The sequence below is a fragment of the Mytilus edulis genome, chromosome 8 (genome assembly GCF_963676685.1).
Source record: "Mytilus edulis chromosome 8, xbMytEdul2.2, whole genome shotgun sequence".
In the NCBI taxonomy this organism is placed as follows: Eukaryota; Metazoa; Mollusca; class Bivalvia; order Mytilida; family Mytilidae; genus Mytilus; species Mytilus edulis.
The window spans coordinates 19,756,554-19,783,248 of NC_092351.1; the positions used below are offsets into that span (position 1 = coordinate 19,756,554).

At 32.3% G+C, this 26,695-nt stretch overlaps 1 protein-coding gene and 1 long non-coding RNA gene across 2 annotated transcripts in view; one reads left to right on the top strand and one right to left on the bottom strand.

Moving 5' to 3' along the window:
* Positions 1 to 26,695, bottom strand: part of LOC139485021 (uncharacterized) — a 90,870-nt gene that overhangs the window by 27,412 nt on the left and 36,763 nt on the right. The window contains exons 4-5 of the mRNA XM_071269122.1: positions 22,218 to 22,404; positions 1,359 to 1,658 (exon numbers count right to left, since the gene is read on the bottom strand). Of these exons, the coding sequence (XP_071125223.1) occupies positions 1,359 to 1,658; positions 22,218 to 22,404 (487 nt within the window). The remainder of the gene's footprint in view (positions 1 to 1,358; positions 1,659 to 22,217; positions 22,405 to 26,695) is intronic.
* LOC139485020 (uncharacterized) lies at positions 7,677 to 17,028 on the top strand. The gene is made up of 4 exons (XR_011655233.1): positions 7,677 to 7,749; positions 9,347 to 9,508; positions 15,881 to 15,988; positions 16,961 to 17,028. It is a non-coding gene; the product is annotated as an uncharacterized lncRNA (long non-coding RNA).

The window sequence follows — 26,695 nt, forward strand, 5'->3', positions numbered from 1 at the left end:
GACATGAAGACATAGGCTGACCTATATAGTTCCAACTATATCAGATACCAATGAGGTCAACGTTTGTTTATTGAGTGGTCTGCCATGTTATGTATAAACTCTTAGACTAGATATGTCATTTGGTCAATTATGATCGGCTTTAAGGGAGAATATATATAGAATTCCAATAATTGTCCCACCAATTGTGTTTAACTGTACTTTAATCATGACAGTTGTCAAATTTCTGTTAGTGTAAAAATACACTTAAGTGAGAAGACAAAACTAAGCCAGTAATTGAAAAAAGAAATGATTACTACATGTAGTTTTGATAAAATACTGTAACTGTAACAGTAAATTAATCTATGTAATCACATTTCTTTCCAGTTTACTTGTGCATATGTTCACAGATATGAGTGTAATTGGGAACACTACATCAGTGTGTAAAGGTTTAGTAGCTTATTTTTCAAATTTTTGTTTTGTGTCCGGTGCCTTGGGAAGGTATTAGAACTAGTTTTTTTTTCCATAAAGAGAAATCATGACCCTTAAAATCACAAACCAGCTCCTGAAATAATCGACGGAAATGATCTTCCCATCACAGACACATTAACATACCTTGGAAAAACAGCTTGAATCTCTCATCTGTAATTATTTGTTTTAAAGGGATGTGTCAAAGAGACAACAACCCAACCATAGAGCAGACAACAGCAGAAGCTCACCATTGTTTAATTTTGCTTCTCAATGTATATAAATCTGGGCTTAAAAATGGCATTTAAATATTCTTTGTGTCTGTTATAATTTCTTTACAGTAAAACAAATATGGACCCCCCCCCCCCCCTTTCTATGTTCTAATTAAGCCATAGTAGCTATTTGTCTTAAAAAATAAAATACAAACTTTAGGTTTAGCTGTAATTGGTTCAGTAGCTTCAGTGAAGAAGATTTTTTTAAGTTGGCAAATATGATAAATTGTGTAAAATAATACCTCCTGAAGGGATCAACTGCGAATATTGTCATTGAACTTATTTTAGGTATTACTTTGCTGAACATTATTGCTGTTTACAGTTCATCTCTACTATAATAAATTTCAAAATAATAACCAAGATGGCAAAATTTCTTTAAAATAACCAATGCAGTGTCAGCCATCCCGCAATCTGGTTCGATTTAACTAAAAGTTTTAGGGCTAACCAATGCACACTTTTATTTGAACAATTATATATCAAAACATTCTATACAAAAGAGTAAGCATTTAATGGAAGTATCATCAGCAGAGTTTATTTATTGATACAAACAATTAGTATAATGAGCGTTTTTAATTACAAACACTCACGACATTTAACAAGAACATTCATGATAGTTAGATTATACAATCTAATATATTATACCTGGAGAAAGTACAAATCCGCTTGGACAATTTCTGATGAAACAAGAACAGTCTTCTTCGGATGGCAAACAGAAACAAGAACTCTTTGGTCTAACTACAAAATCATATCCCTTTGTGTAGTCACATCTGCACGTACTGTCTGTTTTAGTGGTACCTAATGAAAAAAGTACTTGTCCTTCGTCAGTACAAACTGATTTTCCAAATTTGCAAAGGTTACTGTTTGTCCAGAAAGTAATAGGTTGATATCGATCATTCGCACAGGGGACACTTTCGAAACTTCCAATTATTTGTATTTTATACCCTACAAAAATGAAAATATTATATTTGAGACTGTGGGATGAAATTGAAATCGGCTTAATATTTCTATCAATGTAGAACCATTTTTTCTTAAAACAAAATGTGTTGAAGGCACATATTTTTAAGACCTAGTCAAATTTACCCAATTCATTTCAGGATGGCGTTAATGGAAACATTTTTGTCTGTTTTTCAGTCCATATCATTAACTTGTTTACGGATGGGTGCTCATATAGATACATTTATACCTGTGCATGACTGGTTTTTTTCAGGATCATAATTGATGTTAATTTTATGTTAGATACCCCCCACACAAAAGGGGGCAAAATGTCATTCTCCTTCTGAAATATTCCACAAAATGTTGATCATAAAAATCTATCAACTAATAGATCGCACCTATATGAACCTGTATTTGATATCTACAAAATGAACAATGAAACGAATTAAAAAAAACATAATCACATGTCTTTATTAAAAAAAAATAGAAAAGCTGAACATCATACAACCGACAGCTCATGGAATTCTTATATTAATAAGAAGTGTCAAATTAGGAAAGACCGTATTAATTTTCTGATGTTTTTTTCTTTTTCTTCCAATTATATTTTAACATGGCATTATCCGTTTCTATTGAACTTAAAAGATCAAATTTGGACCGTCAATCGACTTCATCCTGAAGTATTAAATGTACCATATGACTTTATGTAGGATTTCATAATTCCATGAAATAAAAGTAGTTTTCTCCCTCTGTTGTTTTCTAAACATGCCCTTCTCTTTGTTTTGAAGATATTACGACCTTATTTGGAAACTAGGCACAAATTAAATATGAAATCTTGCGATGGCCCTGCGTAGGATTTCCTTATACCGCTTTAGAGTTCTAAAAATATTACAAATGGAATCGATTCCTCTGAAAATGCGTACATGTACAGAAACAAATGGCAATGTTAATAGACATAAACTATTATTTTGTTATCAAAGGTCACAGAGTGTAAAAAATAACAAGTATTATGAAAATGATAAGAGATCGCTTATCATCCGGTATGATACGGGTTTCAAAAGACACAATTAGCTATGAATAAATTCATCATAGATACCAGGACTAAATTTTTTACATACGCCAGACGCGCGTTTCGTCTACAAAAGACTCATCAGTGACTCTTGAAACAAAAAAAGTTAAAAAGGCCAAATAAAGTACGAAGTTGAAGAGCATTGAGGACCAAAATTCCTAAAAGTTTTGCCAACTACAGCTAAGGTAATCTATGCCTGAGGTAGAAAAGCCTTAGTATTTCAAAAATTCAAACATTGGTTAACAGTAAATTTATAAATATAACCATATCAATGATAATTCATGTCAGCACTATTGTGTTGACTACTGGCATGGGCTGGTGATACCCTCGGGGAAATAAATCTCCACCAGCAGTGGTATCGACCCAGTGGTTGTAAATAAACTCATCATAGATACCAGGACTAAATTTTGTACATACGCCAGACGCGCGTTTCGTCTACAAAAGACTCATCAGTGACGCTCGAATCCAAAAAAGTTAAAGGCCAAATAAAGTACGAAGTTGAAGAGCATTGAGGACCAAAATTCCTAAAAGTTTTGCCAACTACAGCTAAGATAATCTATTCCTGAGGTAGAAAAGCCTTCGTATTTCAAAAATTCAAAATTTTGTAAACAGTTAATTTATAAATATAACCATATCAATGATAATGCATGTCAGCACTATTGTGTTGACTACTGGGCTGGTGATATCCTCGGGGAAATAAATCTCCACCAGCAGTGGCATCGACCCAGTGGTTGAACCCATTTTAAATTTCAATATGACGGCTATTTTGGAAGGCCGCGTCAAAATATTCAAAGAACAAAATCCCTAACATAAGTTAAAATTTGTCATGTAAGTAGTGCTGGGTGTTTCGAACAATACTATCTGTATTCCGCTATTGGAATTTCAATCTGGCGGCTTTTCTAAGATGGCCGCTATAAGATATCCAAATCTACAAGTATTCCTTGTAGAATTTTACAAAGTGTTTTGTTTTGATGTACCTTATATAAAACTAAGCGGCCTAAAGTATCAAGTGCATGCCACAGTTATTTACTGAAGCCAAACATTAAAAGCTGTGTGAGAAAGGTATAGGAAATCGTTTATACATCTGTACTACATGTACTAGTATTCTTGCAAACAGTAACTTTCAACGAGGGTTCACGTAAATATATACATTGACGTTATTCAAAAATTATAGTTGAAGTTTTCGTATGCTTCCTGAATCGAGTAGTTTTCTTTATGATGAACTGTAAAAGAACATTATAGCTAAATTGCAGAAATTCCAGGTTTGCCAGGCCATTAATACGGCAGTTGATTTCTTATTCAGTTTCATGATTATTTTGGTGTTGCCTTAAAAGAAACAAGCAACCGCAATAATCTGTTTCTATTTGATAACGATACTTCAAATAAAATGCTTTTCTGAACGCAGCCTGATACGTCCGCAGAGGTAGAACTTTATGGCAAATTTGTACAAAATATTTAAGCTTGATACTTTTTGAATTTGGATTGTGATCAAATTTTTACATAATATAGGTTCTTGACACTAAAAACATGTGTTCAAAGAACGTACAAATCAATTGCACTATATTGTCAGTGTGCAAATGAAGATTTCATCTTGATACTTTTAAAAAATTTTGAAATTTCAAAAAAATCATAAAAATATGAATCCTTAAAAAAATTGTAAAAAAAGATCCCCCCAAATTATTGAAACACCCCTTTGAGCAATAACCCGAAAACTTAAGCCCATCCTTTCCTTGGTAGTATAGAACCTTGTATTACAATGTCAGAGAGATTCATGCGCTTAAACACAAGTTATTGTCTGGAAACTAGAAAATGCTTCTTTTGGTCATTTTTTTGTCCCTTATTCCTACATGTTTGTGGCAATTAACTCCACACTCAATCCCAGCCTTTCCTTTGTTATATGGAACCTTATGGTACAATTCCAGAGAGATCCATATACTAAAACACAAGTTAGTGTCGGAAAACTAGAAAAAAAACTTGTTTTGGCCCCTTTATGGTCCCTAATTACTAAACTGTTGGCCCCATAACCTCTAAAGTGAACCCCAACTTTCTACTTGTGGTATTAAGCATTGTGGTATAATTTCAGAGCAATCGAGATATTTATACACAAGTTAGTATCCTGACACTAGAAAAATGTTTGTCTTGGGGCCCCTTTTTGGCCCTTAATTTCTAAACAGTTGGGACAATATCCCCAAAATCAATCCCAACCTTCCGTTTTTGGTATTGAACCTTCTGAAAAATTTCATAAAGATCTATTCACTTAAACTAAAGTACTGTTATTGTCCGGAAACCAATGTGTCTTCGGACGATGACGACGACGACGACACGGACGACGACATCATACCATTATACGATCCCAAAAACAATTTGGCGGTCGTATAAAAAATGCACGTACATGTAGTTCAAAAAGACATGATGTAAGCTAAAGTCTTTTCCACAGTAAATAATGCATTAGTTGATAATCGTTAGGCCAAACATGTGCCAAACATCGAGATGCAGTCGATTCATCTTTTATTGAGGCAAATACGACGCTATCATTGCAAAGTTACTTCTGTTTTGTTTCTCTAATCTTCTTAACCATTATATCAACCTGAACTAAAACCATCTCTTTTTGTAAATAGGCCTTCTGCTCGATTACTTGATCAGGAAAGGAGATATATAATTAATGACCAAAGGAGTACAAAATGTAGGTCCAGTAAGACCCCTTTTTGGCCCAAAATTATAGCAGTTTTACAAAAGTGTTAAAATTAAACTATAAGTTATTTGTTGGACAGAAGAATGCTTCTGCTACATAAATATGGGCTGTTTTTGACAATACAATGCACATATATCGGGTAGTAGCACCATTAAGTCATGCTAGATTACTGAATCTTCACAATTCTAGCATTTTAGTTATATTTTAGACGGTTTCCGTGTAAACCGAAAGTGGCCACATTCGTGTTCATCCTTAATATTGAAATGTAAGTTGTATTTGATGATAATACATAACATATATAAAGGTTGAGGATTAACACAGATGCGGTCACTTTCATTTTTGACAAAAATCATCTGAAAAGTGATATATTTCGGCATATTTGGTAGATTTTTCATATTAGAGCTTGAATCGGATCGTTTTATAATGAATAAATAAGTTAAAATCTTTCAACAAACTAATTGAATCAAATGAAATAGACACTAAAATGTTTAAAAAGTGGTCAACATTTTTCGTCAGATGAACCTGAAATTTTGAGGCCAAAATCGGTCCTTATCGGACCTACATCTTTACTGTTTTCGTTTAGCGTTAATTAATGGTCCAATCATCTATTTAGCAACAGTACTAAAAGATTCCAACTATCAAACATTAAACATTAATTATGTGGTTTCTCCGTCGAATGATGGCGATCTCTCAACACCAGCCGTGGACGCTATTGACAATACGATGAGTTCGACTACGAATAATGAACCTTTACATAGAACAACAGTTTTCATATTTCAGCATTTTTTTAGTCAAACTTGGTAAATTTCCCTTAAAATGTCTGACACTTTAATCAATATAGTATTCACCAGCACAACTGTTTTTGTTTGTGGTCTTTATATAGAAACGACATCGCTGAGAACCTATGTGATTCGTTAAAAAGCAGTGGTTGAATAAGGCTTCAATCAGGGAAACATAGTACTTCATGATTTATTGATTATTTTTTAGAGGCTCTCATGCATCATGAACAAGACAAGACATGTCCTTGAGAGAACAGTAGGTGTTCCTCTCATTCTTATGCACAGATATCACATTGTTTTAATGGGAATTAGACCCTGGTGAGAACTTTGTAAATTCCAAAGAATGGAGCAATACGAAGTGAATATGAGAGTCTGCTTTACCATATAACTGGTCTTCCATATTAAAGATTAAAGTAGACATGTTAATGTGAGATCTTTCAGTGAATGTTCCGTATTGGTGTATGGAGTTTACATAATACTGCTTGTTTATTGGTTCTCTGCATTATCCCATCCTAATTATGACTTGCAGTACCCTTTCAAATTATTATGGCATTTAACTATACAATTTAAGTGTTGTAAACCTAATTTGAAATTGAAATATGTGAACCAAGCCCATGAGATGAATTAAACACGCATAAAAGGAGAAGGTGGGGTAATCAGATCAACTATCAATATTACATAGCTATAATATTTGATGATGTTGTTTTTTTTTTATCAAAAATGGCCAAAGTACACAGGAAAAATTGCAACATATGTTTATCATATGTTTTCAAAACATATGAAAAACATATGAAAATCATATGTTTTTCATATGTTTAGGACAAACATATGATAAACATGTGTTTACGATCATATGTTTACATATGATTTGAAACATATGAAAACATATGTTAGCAAATATATGTTAACATATGTTTTATGACATATGTAAACATATATTTACAAACATATGAAAAACATATGATTTTCATATGTTTTCATATGTTTTAAAATACATTAATGAAAATTGGAGAAAATGTCTAAATTAGTATTGAAGCCTATCATCCTAACAGCAGAGCTTTCTAATTAATTTAATACGAATGTAAAATAAATGAATGAGTTATGATTAATAGATAATAATATGAATAATGAATAAATATTCTTTACTTTTTATAGTTTGTTCTTTATTCTAAATTAATTTTTTTATTGATTATCCAATTATTCTCTCTCTGTTCTTTATTATTTATTTTTTATTATTTATTCTGCATTTTTTTTTCTTATTCCCTTTTCTTAAGTCCCTAATTTTGATTCCAGACCCTCGTATTACGTACTTGGCACGTCGAATTCGAAAACCGGGAAAACTCGGAAATATTTTCACCGTTATCGTTTTGTGCACTATGACGCAAGACGCTCACGCGATCATCTGCAGCAGTCTACAGCTGTTTATTTAAGTTTTAAGAATGGACAGAGATAGATTCTACTTATAAACAGATAAATTGAATTGAGTGACTAAGTTCGAAATGTCGAAAGTGTTTTGTTTTCATGGATTACGTACATTTATGTACCTTAAAAGGGCAACGAATGGTAAATATAATAATGCACCTTATTTATTATTATAATTGGCCAAAACAGGAAGATGTGTGTGCAAATTTTTCACAAAAAAACTATTTGACTGTTGATTGTAAACCGGAGAACCGGTATATCACAAATATACCAGCTCTCTCAGACTCTCTTAAATATGCTTGATCACCTACAGTGGCCTACATTAGAATTGAGACGAATACAAACAAGACTAGTGGTATTCTATAAGATCATACACCAACACATAGCAATTTACCCTAAAGATCTTCTTGTTAAATCAGACAGTAGAACAAGACATAAACATACCAACCACTTTACACTCGGCCACCGGTATCAGGTCAGTTCGTGCCCAATACACTTTTGCACCCTACACGTTCGCACCTCGCACGTTCGCACCCAAGGTCCGTTCGCACTCTACAAGTTTGCGCCCAATTTTAATTCAAATTCCAGTTGAACAATTAGAAAATCATGATTGTTGTTTTAAATTGCTTTGGTGTAAATACTGAATGTATTAATAGCTTGGTATGAGTAAAACATTGAAGATTTTAAATGAAAAACATAAAAGATAATTGTTTTTAATAGCTTGGTTCCCTTGATTTGAAACAATGAAACAATAAAATATAACAATACACGAATTATAACCAAAACATAATAAAATTTATGCAACACACACAAAAAAATCGTAGTCAAAATCTGACTTTATTTTGAAACAAGCCAGTCAGTGAAATAAAGTTATAGCAATACACTAACCAAAACATGATTAAGAGTTATTTATTCAACACAAAAAAAAAAAAATGCTATCTCACTTTATTTTGAGACAATGACAACAATATATACTTATAAGAATACACTTGCCAAAACTTGATTACAAAGTTATTGAACACAAAACAGATTAAAATGAGAAAAGCCCATACTGCATAGTCGCCTATAAAAGGTCCCTAAATGACAATATAAAACACAGTGGCGGATCCAGGGGGGGGGGAGGGTTCCGGGGGTGCGCACCCCCCTTTATTTTTGCCGATCAATGCATTAGTATCGGGAAATATGTTTTGCACCCCCCCTTTGCCCTGGGTTAGCATGGGTTAGCACCCCCCCTTTCGAAAATTCCTGCATCCACCCCTGAAACAATTCAAACGAGAAAACTTGGGGCCTTATTTTTGTACAAAAAATGAACACAAAACAAATATGTAACACATAAACAAACGACAACCACTGAGTTACAGGCTCCTGAATTAAGTTATCCCCTTGACCATTTACATTTGTACTGTTAACTGATGAAAAAGATTGGCATTATACATTTGTAAATCATAACAAGAACTTATTTAGTCAGAGATCAAATTTAACCACTTTGATACACCATTGAATTCATACAACAGGCATATGGATTTAATAAGATGGATTAGAACATTTAAATAATTTAATACTTTTATATTATACATGTATATATACTAGTATAATATTTTTTCGGGCAAGTCTAGATCTGTTGGTCTTGTTTTAAAAGATCAAAATAAGCCAATTTTGCCATATAACATGTATAAAAATATTTAAGGCAATTTGTCAGATATTTTAACTTCATTTCATTTTACATTATTTCTTTTAGCATTTCCTATGGAAGTACATGTACTTCAAGAAGAAGAAGAAGCTAAGCAACAGAATGGAATTCTCTGAGGCATTGCTTTCTAGATTATATGATGGATTCATAGATTTTTATATTGATTTATGTGCATATAAAGAGCAGCCGGCAATTATTTTATGACGAGAGGTATGTACATGTAATAAAAAGGATAACTTTGTTTGAATATTTTGTTGTTGTCAGACTACAACATGTATCTACATGTTACACATTTTGATTTCGTGTAAGCTGTGAAAAAATATTTTTTCTACTGGACCATTTTATTGAAATAAAATTGGAAGCTCTATATACACTCCATTGCTTGTTCTTTTTATACGACAACAAACAATTTTTGGGGATTGTATAATGGTAAGGTGTTGTCGTTATCTGCAGCGTCCGAAGACACATTGGTTTCCGAAAATATATTTTAGGTTTAAGTGCATAAATCTTTATGAATTTTGTTTAGAAGGTCCAATTCCACAAAAAAAGGTTGGGATGATTTTGGGGATGATGGTCGGAAGTCCCAACCGTTTAGGAATTAGGGGCCCAAAATGGGCCAAAAACAAGCATTTTTCTAGTTTCAGGATAATAGCTTGTTTATAAGTATTTCAATTGCTCTGAAATTGTACCACAATGCTTAAAACCACAAGTACAAGGTTTTGATTCAGTTTAGGGGTCATGGGGCCAAAGTTTAGGAATAAGGGGCCAAAAACAAGCATTTTTCTAGTTTCCAGACAATAACTTGTGTGTAATTGTATAGATCTCTCTGAAATTGTACCACAATGTTCCATATAACAAAGGGAAGGCTGGGATAGAGTTTTGGGTTAGTTGCCCAAAATATGTAGGAATTAGGGGCCAAAAAGAAGCATGTTTCTAGTTTCCAGACAATAACTTGTGTTTAAGTGACTCATAGGCGGATTAAGGTGGGAGGCCCAGGCAGCCCTGCCCCCTTCCCCCCTCTTTTCTTGGAAAATTTTGGTTGATTATATAGGGAAACACTGAAGCATGTCCGGATCAGTCCCCCTCTTAGGCAGTCACTGGGTCCCCACATATGAAAATTTCTGGATCCGCCATCGAGTGTATGGATCTCTCTGAAATTGTACTACAAGGTTCCATACTACAAAAGAAAGGATGGGATTGAGTTTTAGGGTTATTGCTCCAAGGGGGATTTCAATAAGTTGAGGGAGGGCCCCGGGGGGATAGTTTGTTTACAACTATTTTAAGGGATTCCTTTTTTTTCAAAATTTTTCAAATTTTTGATTTTTGAAAAGTTTCATGCAATAATGTTCAGCAAAGTAAGATCTACAATGGTCAACATAACCAAATTTTCAATGGACCCCTTAAGCAGTTGTTGCCCTTTATAGTCAATTTTTAACAACTTTCTCGTAAATTTTGAAATCTTTTCCTCTTTTGTGTTTTGAGCAAGAACTAAAGAAGATAAAGAGAAACTTAACAGGCTATTAATAAAATATGTTTACAGGAGTTTTGCCTCTTGGAAATAGATATTGAATTTGTAAGGAATTGCATCCCACACATGTCTACTTTTCTTGTAGATTATTTTTTATAATTTATGAAAAATGTTTAAAAAAAAAAACTAGAGGCTCTAAAGAGCCTGTGTCGCTCACCTTGGTCTGTGTGAATATTAAACAAAGGAAGCAGATGGATTCATGACAGAATTGTGTTTTGGTGATGGTGATGTGTTTGTACATCTTACTTTACTGAACATTCTTGCTACTTACAATTATCTCTATCTATAATGAACTTGGCCCAGTAGTTTCAGTGGAAAATGTTAGTTAAAATTTACAAATTTTATGAAAATTGTTAAAAATTGACTACAAAGGACAATAACTCCTTAGGGGTCAATTGACCATTTCCGTCATGTTGACTTATTTGTAAATCTTACTTTGCTTAACATTATTGATGTTTACAGTTTATCTCTATCTATAATAATATTCAAGATAACAACCAAAAACAGCAAAATTTCCTTAAAATTACCAATTCAGGGGCAGCAACCCAACAACAGGTTGTCAGATTCATCCGAAAATTTCAGGGCAGATAGATCTTGACCTGATAAACAATTTAACCCCCATGTCAGATTTGCTCTAAAGGCTGCGGTTTCAGAGTTATAAGCCAAAAACTGCATTTTACCCCTATGTTCTATTTTTAGCCATGGTGGCCATCTTGGTTGGTTGGCCAGGTCACGGGACACAATTTTTAAACTAGATACCCCAATGATGATTGTGGCCAAGTTTGGTTTAATTTGGCCCAGTAGTTTCAGAGGAGAGGATTTTTGTGAAAGATAACTAAGATTTACGAAAAATGGTTAAAAATTGACTATAAAGGGCAATAACTCCTAAAGAAATCAACAGACCATTTTGGTTTTGTTGACTTATTTGTAGATCTTACTTTGCTGAACATTTTTGCTGTTTACAGTTTATCTCTATCTATAATAATATTCAAGATAATAACCAAAAACAGCAAAATGTCCTTAAAATTACCTATTCAGGGGCAGCAACCTATCAACGGGTTGTCCAATTCATCTCAAAATTTCAGGGCAGATAGATCTTGACCTGATAAACAATTTTACCATGTCAGATCTGCTCTAAATGCTTTGGTTTTTTGGAAAATGACGCAGTCATTGTTCCATAACTGCCGACCTGAACTTCATTACATTTCTCTGCCTACCGCGCTTGGTTTCGTATTTCCTATTTTCCATACAAACTGGAATCTGCTTGTGTTATCATTATGCATCATTGTGTAGTATTAATTCAGCCAGGACCCAGTTTACACTGGTTTTTGCTTGTATTCCACTACACTCGAACAAAGTGTTGTAGTTTGACGGGAACCAGTTTTAAAATTTGTAAACTACAAAACGTAATCGGTTATTGTTCATTCCGTTTTGGTGTTTCATACCGACTTATATGGTTTGAATAAGCTTAAGACCCTTCAAACATTAATGTGATAGGTATATTAAAGATTGTTTTACAAAAGGATTGAACTGTTTTACTTTCAAAGTCGTACTATAGGGATATCTGTCATATACGGATTTCCACTCTCACCGGTTAATTTCTTCTTTTACACGTGCTTTGGAAACTTCCTGTTTAATCGCAAGTTTTAAAATTGTTTTTGAGTGAATTAAACTTATTTTAACAATCATGAAGCGTTCCAGAATCATTTTAAAGCAGTTTCTTCTTCTCTTTGATGATGGAAAATATGTTTTCTCAAGAAAATACCGCAAACGATCGCAGAGGAATTGAAACGTACAAGTCAAGTCGGCACCTGGTTAAATTGGCATCTAGTCAAATCGGCACCTATTCGACGTCAATTCGGCATCCAATAATATTTGTTATAATATTTTCTATTCAATTAATTAATTACTGTTACCAAGTACATAGTGAATATGTTGTTGTGTATTTTGGTAAACCACGAAACGAAAGTGAATATGTAGTGTATAAAGGTAAACAACGAAGCCCTTACAAAAGCTGTTGTTTTAACAATTAGACAATTTGTGTAATTGTAAAAACAAGTCAATTATTAAAATAAAATGGAAAACTATGAGTCCCTTTCAATAAATCAAACTTTCATGCCAAATAATTAGCAAATTTAAGGTGTTTGTCTTTCAGTAAAGTTTAAACAGCATTAAACCAACAATCCTGTAAAATGCTCAACTGGTTGAAATAATGCAGAAAAATACACAATATCTCATGTATTAGTCCAAATAATTATGACGTCTGGCAAGGCTATTTTATTATTTTTCTGGGACGCCTTCATACGACGTTCGTAGGAAGGCGTCCCAGAAAAAAAATTAACATAGCCTTGCGGTTATAGGAAGGTGTTCCAGAATAAAATTTAAAAGCCTTGCCAGAAGTAATAATTATTTGGACTATTCATATATATATATATATATCATTAAAAATACACCAAAAAAGTCATTAGTTGAGAAAAATAAATATATACAAAATGTACATGAACACCCAAAAATGTGAAAGTTAGTATTTAACTCTTTTTGCTTAAATACTGAAAAAAATTCTGGCAACCCCTTTCTTATTTTTACCCTATTGCGTAAATACTGTTAAAAATATATATTTAACATGGGTGATGAATTGACTACAGTATATCAGGTGTCGATTTTAACCAGGTGCTGATTTGTCCAGGTGCCAATTTAACTAGGTGCCAGTTTGACTAGAATTCTTTGACAAATGTTTGAAACTATCTGAGTTTCATTAGACCTTTGATAGCAGTAACAAAAAGATTATTTACTTAATATTTTGTGGGAGAAGGGGGTTCAGACTGTGTGGTATCAGGTCTGTTTGTGCCCAATACATTTTCGCACCCTACACGTTCGCACATTCACACTCTACTCATTCGCGCCCAATTTTAATTCAAATTCAAGTTGAATAATTGGAAAATCATGGTTGTTGTTTTAAATTGCTTTGGTGTAAATACTGAATGTATTTATAGCTTGGTATGAGTAAAACATTGAAGATTTAAAAGGAAAAAACACAAAAGATAATTGTTTTTAACAGCTTGGTCCCATTGATCTGAAACAACGAAACAATAAAACATAGCAATCCACTAATATAACCAAAACATGATAAAATTTATTCAACACGCAGAAACAAACATAGTCAGAATCTCACTTCATTTTGAAACAAGTCAATGAAACAAGTTATAGCAATACACTAACCAAAACACGATTAAGAGTTATTCAACACAAAATAAAACGTTGACAAAATACCACTTTATTTAGAAAGGATTATTATTATTTTTAGCAATACCTTATCCAAAACATGATTAAGATTTATTCAACACAAAAAAAAATTGCTGTCTCACTTTATTTTGAGACAATGACAACAATTATACTTATAAGAAAACACTTGCTTACAGAGTTATTAAACACAAAACCAATTAAGATTGGGTGCGAACAATGTAGGGTGTGAAAGTGACAGGGGTGAAAATGAGTGGGCGCAAACGTGAATGGAAGCGAACGGACCCAGATTCAGACTATGTACCAGTGAGAAATATACAAGCCTTTCTACGGTATTTATTTGTACAATTCAGCTAGTCTTGACCTATTCATTTGTCTTAAAAAACCAGCCAGTTGTCACCTTCACTTCACACACACACACATATACGAATATCAATTATATGCTCACGATACATGTTGCATTGTTAAACTAATTACGGTATGTGAAAATCAAGACTTGCATAAAAACTATCCCAATATTAGAGACAGTGGCGTCATTTTTCTTCAGAGCTTTCAGCTCTTTGATTAATGATAAGCCAAAAACTGCATTTTACCCCTATGTTCTATTTTTAGCCATGGCGGCCATCTTGGTTGGTTGGCCAGGTCACCGGACACAATTTTTTAACAAGATACCCCAATGATGATTGTGGTCAAGTTTGGTTTAATTTGGCCCAGTAGTTTCAGAGGAGAAGATTTTTGTAAAAGATGACTAAGATTTACGAAAAATGGTTAAAAATTGACTATTAAGGGCAATAACTCCTAAAGGGGTCAACAGACCATTTTGGTCCTGTTGACTTATTTGTAGATCTTACTTTACTGAACATTTTTGCTGTTTACAGTTTATCTCTATCTATGATAATATTCAAGATAATAGCCAAAAACAGCAAAATTTCCTTAAAATTACCAATTCAGGGGCAGCAACTTATCAACGGGTTGTCTGATTCATCTCAAAATTTCAGTGCAGATAGATCTTGACCTGATTAACAATTTTACCCCATGTCAGATTTGCTCTAAATGCTTTGGTTTTTGAGTTATAAGCCAAAAACTGCATTTTACCCCTATGTTCTATTTTTAGCCATGGCGGCCATCTTGGTTGGTTGGCCGGGTCACCGGACACAATTTTTAAACTAGATACCCTAATAATGATTGTGGCCAAGTTTGGTAAAAATTGGCCCAGTAGTTTCAGAGGAGATTTTTGTAAAAGCTAACGACGGACGACGACGACGACGACGACGACGACGGACGACGGACGACGGACGACGGACGCCAAGTGATGAGAAAAGCTCACTTGGCCCTTCGGGCCAGGTGAGCTAAAAATACTTATTTGTTGTGGTTATTGCTTTTTGACAGCAAATTTTATATATCCATCAATTGGTGAGGTACATTGAAACACTGTTCTTTTATTAAATGCATGAAGTATACAGATGGTAACACAAATGACGACATGTTACATGTGTGTTCATGAGTTTAATATTTATATATAAATGTTGTATTTCAACAATTTTGCCTATGAAACAGCAAATCAAGATTTAATAAACCAGAGTTAATGCCTAAATGGATTTTTTTTAAACTTAGGCAAAAGAATAGTTTTTTTTATATATACATGATATATATGAAAAGTTCATGCTATACATATATTTGTTGATTGTTTATAAATTGTTTCCATTAACTCAAAAGTAAAAGTATTAATTAGTGAGCATCAGTTCATACTACATGTAAATGTACATTTAGTTTTTGTCTGGACTTTTGGATTAACTTAAAATTTATAATTTTAGCTTGTTACCAAATTAAAGGAAAGTGCAGTATTAGAATCACTGAGGTACATGCTACGGTGTACATGTACATGTAGGTGCAGATGTCCTGTAAAAAAAAATGGTATCAAAGTAAGTTCATATGTAGAATTGTATTTGATTTAAATAATTTAATGTTATCTATTCAAAACTTTTTCAAGTGTAATTGTACATGTATACAGTTGTTTATTTTTCTGTCAAGTATGCATCGAGGAATCCTTACCAGTCTTATCTGCTTCTGCTGCACATGCATGAGAAATGAGAAGCTCAAATAATTATAGCATTTGCATCACAGACCGTATATTATGAATTGTATATTTAACATGATCAAAAGTTGTTCTTGTCTTGAATATATACATTAAATATTTGCCACTGAACCTTAAAATAAACAAGAAAAATTAATTTGATAATTTTCTTTTAACTGTAGAGCGTTTTTAACGAACTAGAATATTGATATAAGGAGATGGCGTATGATCCTCAATGTGACAACTATCAATTAAAAAACTAAAGAACAAAGATAAAACATTTACTGGTCACTGTTCAGCAATGAACAATAATCAAAATCCATACCATAAAGTAACCTTCAACTTGTTTAAGAATGCAAAATGTGAACCATTGAAAAATTAAAACTACATATTGTATCGCAGACATTAATTAATATGTTTATAGAATGATTGTACGGTGTTTATATTTGTCTTACAGGTGCAATTCTTGCCAGATTTTTATAAAACTTATACTATACTTTAATATCAGCAATATATTCACTACTTTTGATCGATTGACTATTTTCAAAAGAGTTATGGCCCTTGAAATATTAAATAAAGGAAAATGGCCTTGTAAGCGCTCTCATCGGTTCAATTTTTTATAAAACACATAGTATACGGTAAGTAATGCCCTTGAAGGTCTGTTTGAAATATTTCGTATACAAGAAAAAGAAGTTTTTTTCCAAGCACACTTTTTTATTTAATTTTATTCAAGTGCCTTTTTTTAATATTGCCCCTTGCTATATAAAATATGTGCAACTCAGTGGACATTGAAACTCTGTTCTGTTATTTTTATTTTCAGGAACTGAAAAGTAAAGAAACAGAACCAAAGAACATTCATTTTAAATTAATACAATATTGAACTCAAAAGTCAATCTAGTTGTCTTTCTTAATTATAGATATAAGAAGATGTGGTGTTAGTGCCAATGAAACAACTCTCCATCCAGGTCATAATTTGTAAAAGTAAACCATTACAGGTCAAAATACAGTTTTCAAAACAGAGCTCACACGAAACAGCAAGCCATTAAGGGCCACAAAAGCGGCAGCATACACTAGCACCTGTAATAGCTAGTAGTGTAGACAATTACATATCAATGTGTATGGTGATATAGCAATAGAAATATCACATCCATCAGAGGGAAATAGAATATAGACAATAGAAATATTACATACATCAGAGGGAAATAGAATATAGACTGTCATAATAGAAATATCACAGACACCAGAGGAAAATAGAATATAGACAATAGAAATATCACATACATCAGATTAGAATAGATTATCAACAATAGAAATGGTGTATATGTCACAGAGACAAACATACGAAAATAGAATATAGACAATAAAAATTTGATATGTCATAGAGATGAAAATAGAATATAGACAATAGAATTAGGGTATGTCAAAGAGGCAAACATAGAATGGGATATGTCAAAGAGACAAAACCATGAAAATAGAATATAGACAATAGAAATGGGATATGTCAAAGAGACAAAAATATGAAAAAAGAACATAGGCAATAGAAATGAGTATGTCAAAGAGACAAAAATATGAAAATAGAAGAGACAACAACTTAATAAAAAAAAGTTTTACTAGATATACAATACAAATTATGGAGCACTGACTGTGATAATTATTTTTCTGCATAAAGGAATGCTAATGTATACAGTTGCTTTTTATTTGTTAAGAGCTTTTGATTTTGCAATGTATTTTCTGTGGAATTAAGTATTTGGGGTTATTAAAATCATCATATTGAAGTATTTACACTCAAAATGAGTTCCTGACAGAAAAAAAAGACGATGAAGAAGAAAAACATCAAAAACATTACCATTAAAAACAAACCAAACAAAAATACATATACATGAAAAAATAAATACATTTGAAAAATTAAAAAAAAAAACATAAAAAAATATTTATTTAGGACCAATATAAAAACATATGAAAACATATGTTTGGGCCGAACATATGAAAACATATGTTTAGGCCAAACATATGAAAACATATGTTTAGGTCTGGGATGAAAACATATGAAAAACATATGTTTATAAAAAAACATATGAAAAACATATGTTTTTCATATGTTTACATGTATGAAAAACATATGTTTTTCATATGATTTTATAAACATATGTTTTTCATATGTTTGACATATGTTTTTCATATGATCAAAAACATATGTTTTCATGTCGGGCCTAAACATATGTTTACATATGTTTTCAAACATATGAAAAACATATGTTAAACATATGAAAACATATGTCGCAATTTTTCCTATGTAATTTATAAGTTTCCATCAACCTTTGAAATAATATAACGTGATCAAGTAAACCGCGTTAACGGTTTACAAGCTACGACACAACCTTTGCAAAGCATGTGAAAGCTTTAGGCAAGTGATGTTCGGCTTTTACCCATGAGTGCTACTTCGAGTGAACGTAGATGGCATGTTTTGGACATTTATCATAAAGGTATCAACATTTTGTGATGAGCTAATAAAATGTTGGAACGACGGATATAAAATGAATGTCAACGTAGATACAACATTCGCGTGGATAACGAATTCATGAACTGTACTGTTTGAGAGTGAGGAAATACTAAATAGACTGTCCGGAAGAAAATTTTGCATTACAATATGTGGTTGTTTAGATGATCGTTAACAAATAAGAATATGGATAAAAGACGAATGAGTAGACTAACAGCAGTCAAAAAACCATTATACAAAAATTTAATAAACAGCTGCACCATGAGCGCATGATATATACGCCTGTTATTGTCCGAAAACATGAAAATCACCCCTTTTTTAATGAATAAAACCCCATACCTCAGAAATGTAAAATCTTAAATTATAAAAGTCGTAAAGGATAGATATGAACAATTCACCAAAGATTCTCTCAAAATGGTGAACATGTTTTTGAGTTATTGTTCGAAAACTGAAAATATCCCTTTTTAAAGAATAAAATCCCATACCTCAGAAACGTAAAATCTAAAATTATTAAAAATCGTAAGGATAACGGGCGTATGAAAATTGAAACATCAACCCAATAATAAACAAAAAATGATGAGTAAGACGGGTCAGTAGTTCTTGTTCAACAAGTGATAACATCCCGAGTGCTTTTGTCTAAATTGAACAGTCATATTAAGGTACAAGGCATATATATATATAGTAATTCTGATTTCTACATGACTGTCTCTTTTCTAAACCTGAACATCATGCAATTTAAAACATGTAAAACCATGCGTACATGAAAGACAATAAAAATCAAAACTAAGGAGTAAAAAAAAGACTCACAAAACTAAAGAACATTTACATCAACAGTTATAAATAATAAATAAGAAACAACACGAACTCCACTAAAAACCGGGAGTGAAATCAGGTGCTCCGGAAGGGTAAGCATTTCCTGCACCGTATACAACACCCGTCTTGTTATTTCTTTGTTCAGTTCTGTAATGATGGAAGATTATTATGACTGAGGAACAATATCAGATACACTTTTGTCATAATGGCCAATCAGCTCATGATGGCGACCGTAAAAAAATTTCAGTGATGACCTTATTTTGATTGATTTATAGTCCTGTCTTAGCAACTTTTTAGAAAGCAGTATTCCTCGTTCAACAAAATCAACGTACTTTGAGCCAGCTCTAGAATAATGTAGCAATTGAGACACATATACTCCATATGCAGGTGCCGCTGGGTTGTTGCTACACAGAAATGGAAAGTTGACTATAGGAAAATTAAAATCATCGCGTTTGTCATAAATTATATAAATCAAATCTTGATCGAGTGTGATTGTTTGAAACTAATTTAGGTTTCCCATCCCTAAAAGATGAAGAAACAAGACTTTCACTAGTTGACAACACAGAAATAAAAGATAAAGTTCAAATAACACAACATTGACAGCTTACATAACATGATTCACTTTTCATCAAAAATAGGGGCCAACTCAGTTGCTCTTGAAATGTAAGCACTTGTGATGCTACTTGTCAATGTTTATGATTTTGATGTTATCATAATACATGCAATTGTGGAGGAAAGGGATGTTGGCAAGGAGAAATGGAACATAATCATTATCATTTGAGACTCAGAAGGTACTTAACGGTCTAACAAATCCTCATTGCATCCTGAAAACGTCTGAATGCTTCCATTTATGAGATCATTGATTAACCCGTCTAGCAAACATCATCCATATACCATGGGAATAACAACCCCTAGAATAGTGTATGAACTTCAAAATGTAATTGGATAGATTTCATAGCAGCAATGCCTAGTCTTAGAAATATTCATGTTCACTCTTTTTGCGGTCATTTTGAAATTTCCACCTTTTTGAAAAATTGAAAAGTCTTATATAACTTCATAACGTCATGACTTACTAGAAACTTTGGAATACATTTTAGATGTGTTTATAAAGATTTGGTTCAAATATCATTTGCTTATAAAATTATACATGACAAACATGGTTGTTAAATTTTAATTGGTTGACAGTCATCTTTAAACTGGTTTCCATATCGGAGTTGGTCCATTGCTTAAATTGACTACCAAATATATCAGCAATTTTTTTTGAAAGTTTCATCTTTGTACCATTAAACCCCAAATTATTAAGGTCTAAAAGTATGCACAAACCAGCTGGACCCCGTGAACATATGTTTTTAAAAAAGGGCAATAACTCAGTTGAAATTAAACCAAGGAGAAGGCTAAAAATGCCTATAGTTGGTAAATTTGAATGATCTACATCTGTTTCTATGGACTTTTTAAAGTTTAATGAATGTGCATAATTAAGAATTTTATGCATATTATACATGTCATGTGTGTTTATCTAAACAGTAGACAAATTGTGGTAGGTGCAAATACATGTACATGTTGATCTTTTTTGTGCGTGAGCACATGTAGCATAAATCCCGCCGACAAAATACCAAAGAAAGATAGTTACTGTACATTAATCTAAAATAGGCAATACTTACAACTAAGAGAAATTCGAGTACATCTTTAACATTTCGGTGTTGACATGAATATCAATAATGTGGTCATTTTTATAAATTTCTTGTTTACAAAACTTTGAATTTTTGGAAAAACTAAGGATTTTCTTATTCCAGGCATAGATTACCTTAGCCGTATTTGGCACACCTTTTTGGAATTTTGGAACCTCAATGCTCTTCATTATTTTACTAGTTTGGCTTTATAAACATTTCGATATGAGCGTCACTGATGAGTCTTATGTAGACGAAACGCGCGTCTGGCGTGCTAAATTGTGGTCCTGGTACCTTTGATAACTATTTATGTTTCGGCGTGTTTTAGTTGACTAGCGTGTCTTGAAAACGTGCAACAGAAAAATATTTAATACATCATCTCGCATCAGAATCTATTATTTTTATGTATGGACTTTACCATATAGGGTCATGTGACATAGAATATCGGCAAACAGACTAACATTAGTACACAAAACACAACATAGAAAACTTGAGACTGAGCACAACCCCCACCAGAAACTGGGGTGATCTCAGGTGCCTCGGAAAAGTAAGCAGATCCTACTTCATAAGTGACATTCGTCGTGTTGCTCATTCTAGTACCAACCAGTAATAAGTTGTCTCATTGGCAATCATACCACATCTTCTTTTTTTATATTTCAAGGAAAAGACATTTCAAACAAACAATTGATATACTAGTTGTGGTTATTGTCAATGACACAACTCTCCACAAGACACCAAAATGACACAAAAATTAACAACTATAGTACGCCTTCAACAATGTGCAAATCGCATACCGCATAGTCAGCTTAAAATCCTATCCTGAGTTGTTCGACATGTTATTTTAGGGCTAATTTGTTGTAAAATATAATTGACAAATTCGTCTGTCAACCTAACGCCAAAAATCTTTGTAAATTTTAACAAAAATACTATTATTAATCAATTGAATACATTGTTATATCATATCAGAGACAAATATATACGTCCAAATCTATCAAAACGAATAAAGGTCTGGTTAACCGGTTAACGTTTTTGATATTCAATATTAGGTCTTTCCGACAATTAACCAGTTAACCATTGACAGCCCTAATATGAATACTCACCAGGAGCTTCAAACTTGGGTCCGTCCCTGCATGCTTCCACGTTCTGTTTTTTGTTTGCATCATACAAACATTGATATCTGTCAGATATATTACACATTCCATTTGCTCTTGTAGTCCATTGTGAGAGATCGGGGCAATTCAAAGTGTAGACATATGCATGTGTAAGTCCACAAAGAGCGATTGGTAGCTGTAAAAATCCATAGATAAGTAATAAGTATGCATTCCTTTGGTTCATACTCTTATCATTTAATTTATTTCAAACAGTCACATCATTTACCCGATAGAACACATACCTGGTATTGATCTACGCCAGAAACTTTTGACGGAAGCCAGAGTTATGAGAGACCCAGAAGTGAAAGAAATAACTTCAAAGTGTTTGTGTCATCACGCTTTTTTGTACTATTCTAGTTGAGGTGATTTGATTGAAAAAGAATATGTGACCGATTTGTTTCGTTGTGAATTTATTGAAATAATCGTGAGAGACTTTAATCAAGCAGTGACAAATATTGTAAACAGACGATGTAAGAATTAGATATTGGGAGTATTATAAAATCTTTGATATTTTAAAAACGAAGTGAAAGCTGTCACAGGCTAAAGGTTATGAAATGTCATGCATTTACGCAAGAGCATTGCTACGAATAATTCATGCAATTGAGTATTGTCTTTGTTCAAATATAATCCCATAACACAGAAAACCTAAATTTTAAAAAAGCAAGATAAGCTTAAGTCAGTAGATGTTAACAATTTACCAAATTTCTTTCAATGGAACACGGACCATATGATCAAATCGATAACGGAAAGGATTCCGGAAAAGTTATGTATAAAAAAGGGAAAAAAAACAAAGATCTGTACTGTATGTGTATATAAAATATTTATTAATCGCAGAGTTATGAGAGCTATTATTAATTAATTAATAGTTTTATTCGCTAGATTAAAACTGACGAGGAAAGGTAACACACGGCCACCGAAAGCTTTATTATTGTGAAGCCCAGGTGGTCGTTGCCTAGCGGGACGGCTACAGTGCAGGTGATTTGGTGTCACGATATCTCAGTAGCATGGGTTCGAATCCAGGCGAGGGAAGAATAAAAAATTTGCGAAAGCAAATTTAAAGATCTAACATTGTTGGGTTGAATTTTAACCGAGTTGTATACAATATTTATTATATATAATTGTGAATGTATTAAAGATACTAATATTATGAATAAGTTATATATTACCAAATAGTGCTTCCCTAAACTATTATGTAAACTAACACGAGGAATACTAAGTTAAAAGCTGTAAACTTAGTAAGTTGTTACATCATTTATGCAATTAAGATATAATATTGTTACGTTTAAAAAAAAAAATTACAAACCTAAAAATACAGTAGAATGAATGTTGTCAAATAACTGAAATGTTTTACCTATTATGATCCAATATCAAAAATCTAAATAAACGTTAAATTCAGCATATCTAAGTATACCTTGAGTATTCATTTCATTGTCTATTAATAGACACTATCAGCTGAGTAAAGGGGTTCGTTCAATAAAAAAATGGGCGCAGCTTGCTACGAAGGCAGAGGTCTTGAAAGAGGAAATAAAGAAATGAATGAACATTTGTGGCAAGTATATATGGAGTCTCTATGGACGCTACTTTTGAACTCTGAATTTTGATTTTCATTCAATATTTGACGAAATAAAATATGTTTCTGAAACAGAATGAATGTGATCAAAGAAATAAACAATTTAAAATTGGGCTATATGGTATAATATCCAAAATCAAAATACACGGTTAGATTCAGCACATCCAAATGCATCAATACTCTAATTGATATTAAATAATGGATAATACCGAGGGGTTTTCTTGATAAAAAACAATATATTAATAGCCCTCAGAAAAAATATTTTATACATAATAACAAGCAAACCAACCTAGAAGATTTTTTAGAAAATTTAGGAAGTAAAATAAATTATGTTATTTCCAAAATATCATTATTCATTAATACAATGTTTATAAATAAATGATGCAAATAACGTAATGAAGGGATATAATTCAAAAAATGTAGAACTGACGCTACCCAAATGCGTACTTGTTCAAATGTTTAGGGTAATAAGGGTATGTAAGTATCATGACATTTGGCTGAGGCAAACTTAAGTAAGAAAACGGAAAAGAAAAATTCAGCATTTTTCAATTTGTAAAGGGCATTACTCTATAACGGTAAAAGTAACGCCAAAAAATTCAATTTGATCTGTGTTTTGTGATAATTGATAAGCATTGTGTATAAGTTTCCTAACATTTGATTGCGGTAAACTAAAGTCAGAGAACAAAAACCAGTTTTAGGACGTACGCTACGGCTGCAGTATAAATTTCTAAAACTTATAAATATAAAAAAGAAGATGTGGTATGATTGCCAATGAGACAACTATCCACAAAAGACCAAAATGACACAGACATTAACAACTATATGTCACCGTACGGCCTTCAACAATGAGCAAAGCCCATACCGCATAGTCAGCTATAATAGGCCCCGATAAGACAATGTAAATAATGCAAACGAGAAAACTAACGGCCTTATTTATGTAAAAAAATGAACGAAAAATATTTTTTTTCAAGCATCTTATAATGAACAGTAAATTACAAACTTTATTTATACATTATTTAAAAAATAAGAATTTGATGGTGATGATATATTGTTTTAACTATGAAACTAATCTATTGATAATTGTGCAACATTATTACAGCTCTGAAGTTGGATTTTGACTAAATATTTGACATATCATCATGCTCGTAGATTTTAAACACGAGCTGTTGGCTAAGCACTATAAGAACATCTAGTTTTGTCATTAACCAACTTTTATGGTGCAATCTTCGTTAAATACATAGTTAGTTTCAACATATATAAAAAAAACATTTAAATTCAATACTAGTTTGTTAAATCAAACTAAGTTTAGACCCTTTGGATCTGAATGTGGACAAACTTAAAAAAACAGGCCCACAATTAATAAAAAAAACAACAACTAAATTACTTGTTGAGATTCAGCATATATATATTTCAATTTTTACTGAAATCAAACAAAACTTAATTTTGAACCGTTTGGACCTCAAATTGGAAAATTTTAAAAAGGGACCCAAAAATACGTTTAGATACATCAAACTAAAGAACCCCAAGAATACCCACTGATATTCCTCAAGCAATAAAGAAATCTGCAAAGAATTAGAAAGTATTGTTTAACCCCGTTTTTCCTTGGTAAAGGGTAGGGCCATAACACTTAAAATCAATCTCAACTTATTTTATAGTTTTGAACTTTGTAGTTCCTTACATAGAAAACCATCAAATTATAATCAAGTTGTAATTGTCCGGAAACATGAAAGTCCTTGTTTTTTTCTGACCCTTTTTGACCCCCAATTTCTGAACTGGTTAATGCCTTAACCCCTGAAGACAAATCAAACCTTTCTTTTGAGATATAGAACCTTGTGGTACCATTTCATACAGAGCAATAATACACTTATTCACAAGTTATTATCCTAAAAAAGACATGTAATTGTTTTGGGTCGGTTTTTGATCCCTAGTTCTTAACAAGTTATGAGTTTGAATGGGACATCTGCCTCACTTTTTTGGACAAATACCCTCATCAATTATTTTAATGATAATAATTAATCCTAAATTTTCTTTTGTGTAAGGATTGTTGTTGTACAATTTATAGAGATTTAAAAACACTCAATACCCAAGTCATTGCCTTGAAACTTTATATCTTGGAAGAGACGACGCCGCTGACGCTGACAACGCTGAACGTACTTCAAACATACTGCTATTGTACTTATTTTTGCAGTTTATTTATTTTAAAGAATTTGGGTGCGTCTAAACAATGCTAAGTAGTCCTTAGTGCACCAAGGACTTATGATATGCCACTAAGGACTAGATGGGGTGCTGTTACATGTAATTTCTTTTCATTTTATGGTAGATATTAATATTTAATGCATAAAATAATCACAAATAAATGAGATATTCAACATTGTTTAGACACGTGCCTGTTTTTCTCTGATCAATATCAATAAACCGTCTAGACACGTGTCATATTATATAACTGACTACCCGGGAATCCTGCTATATGTTGTGTTTAATAAACAATATTGGAAAAGTTGGATACTTATAGATAGATAGATACTTTATTCTCTAAAAACTAAATACATGTTTACAGAGAAATGAATGGTTTTTCAGATTATATTTTAGTGATCAAATTTGATTTGACTTCACACTGAATAAGTTGCTGAAATTTTATTCATGTTTTTTTCTTCAGGTTCGCAAGTAGTTTGTAATTATTTCTTGTCATATCAATAATAGATTTATTTCTAGAGCAATATATCTAAATTTATTTTCATATATGAATATGCTAAGCAATGCATGAAAAGACGAAATCAAAGAGATAACAAATCTTTATTACATGCGACCACAAAAATTTCATCTTATGCCTTTGCTATGATGGTTCATTTTTATCATT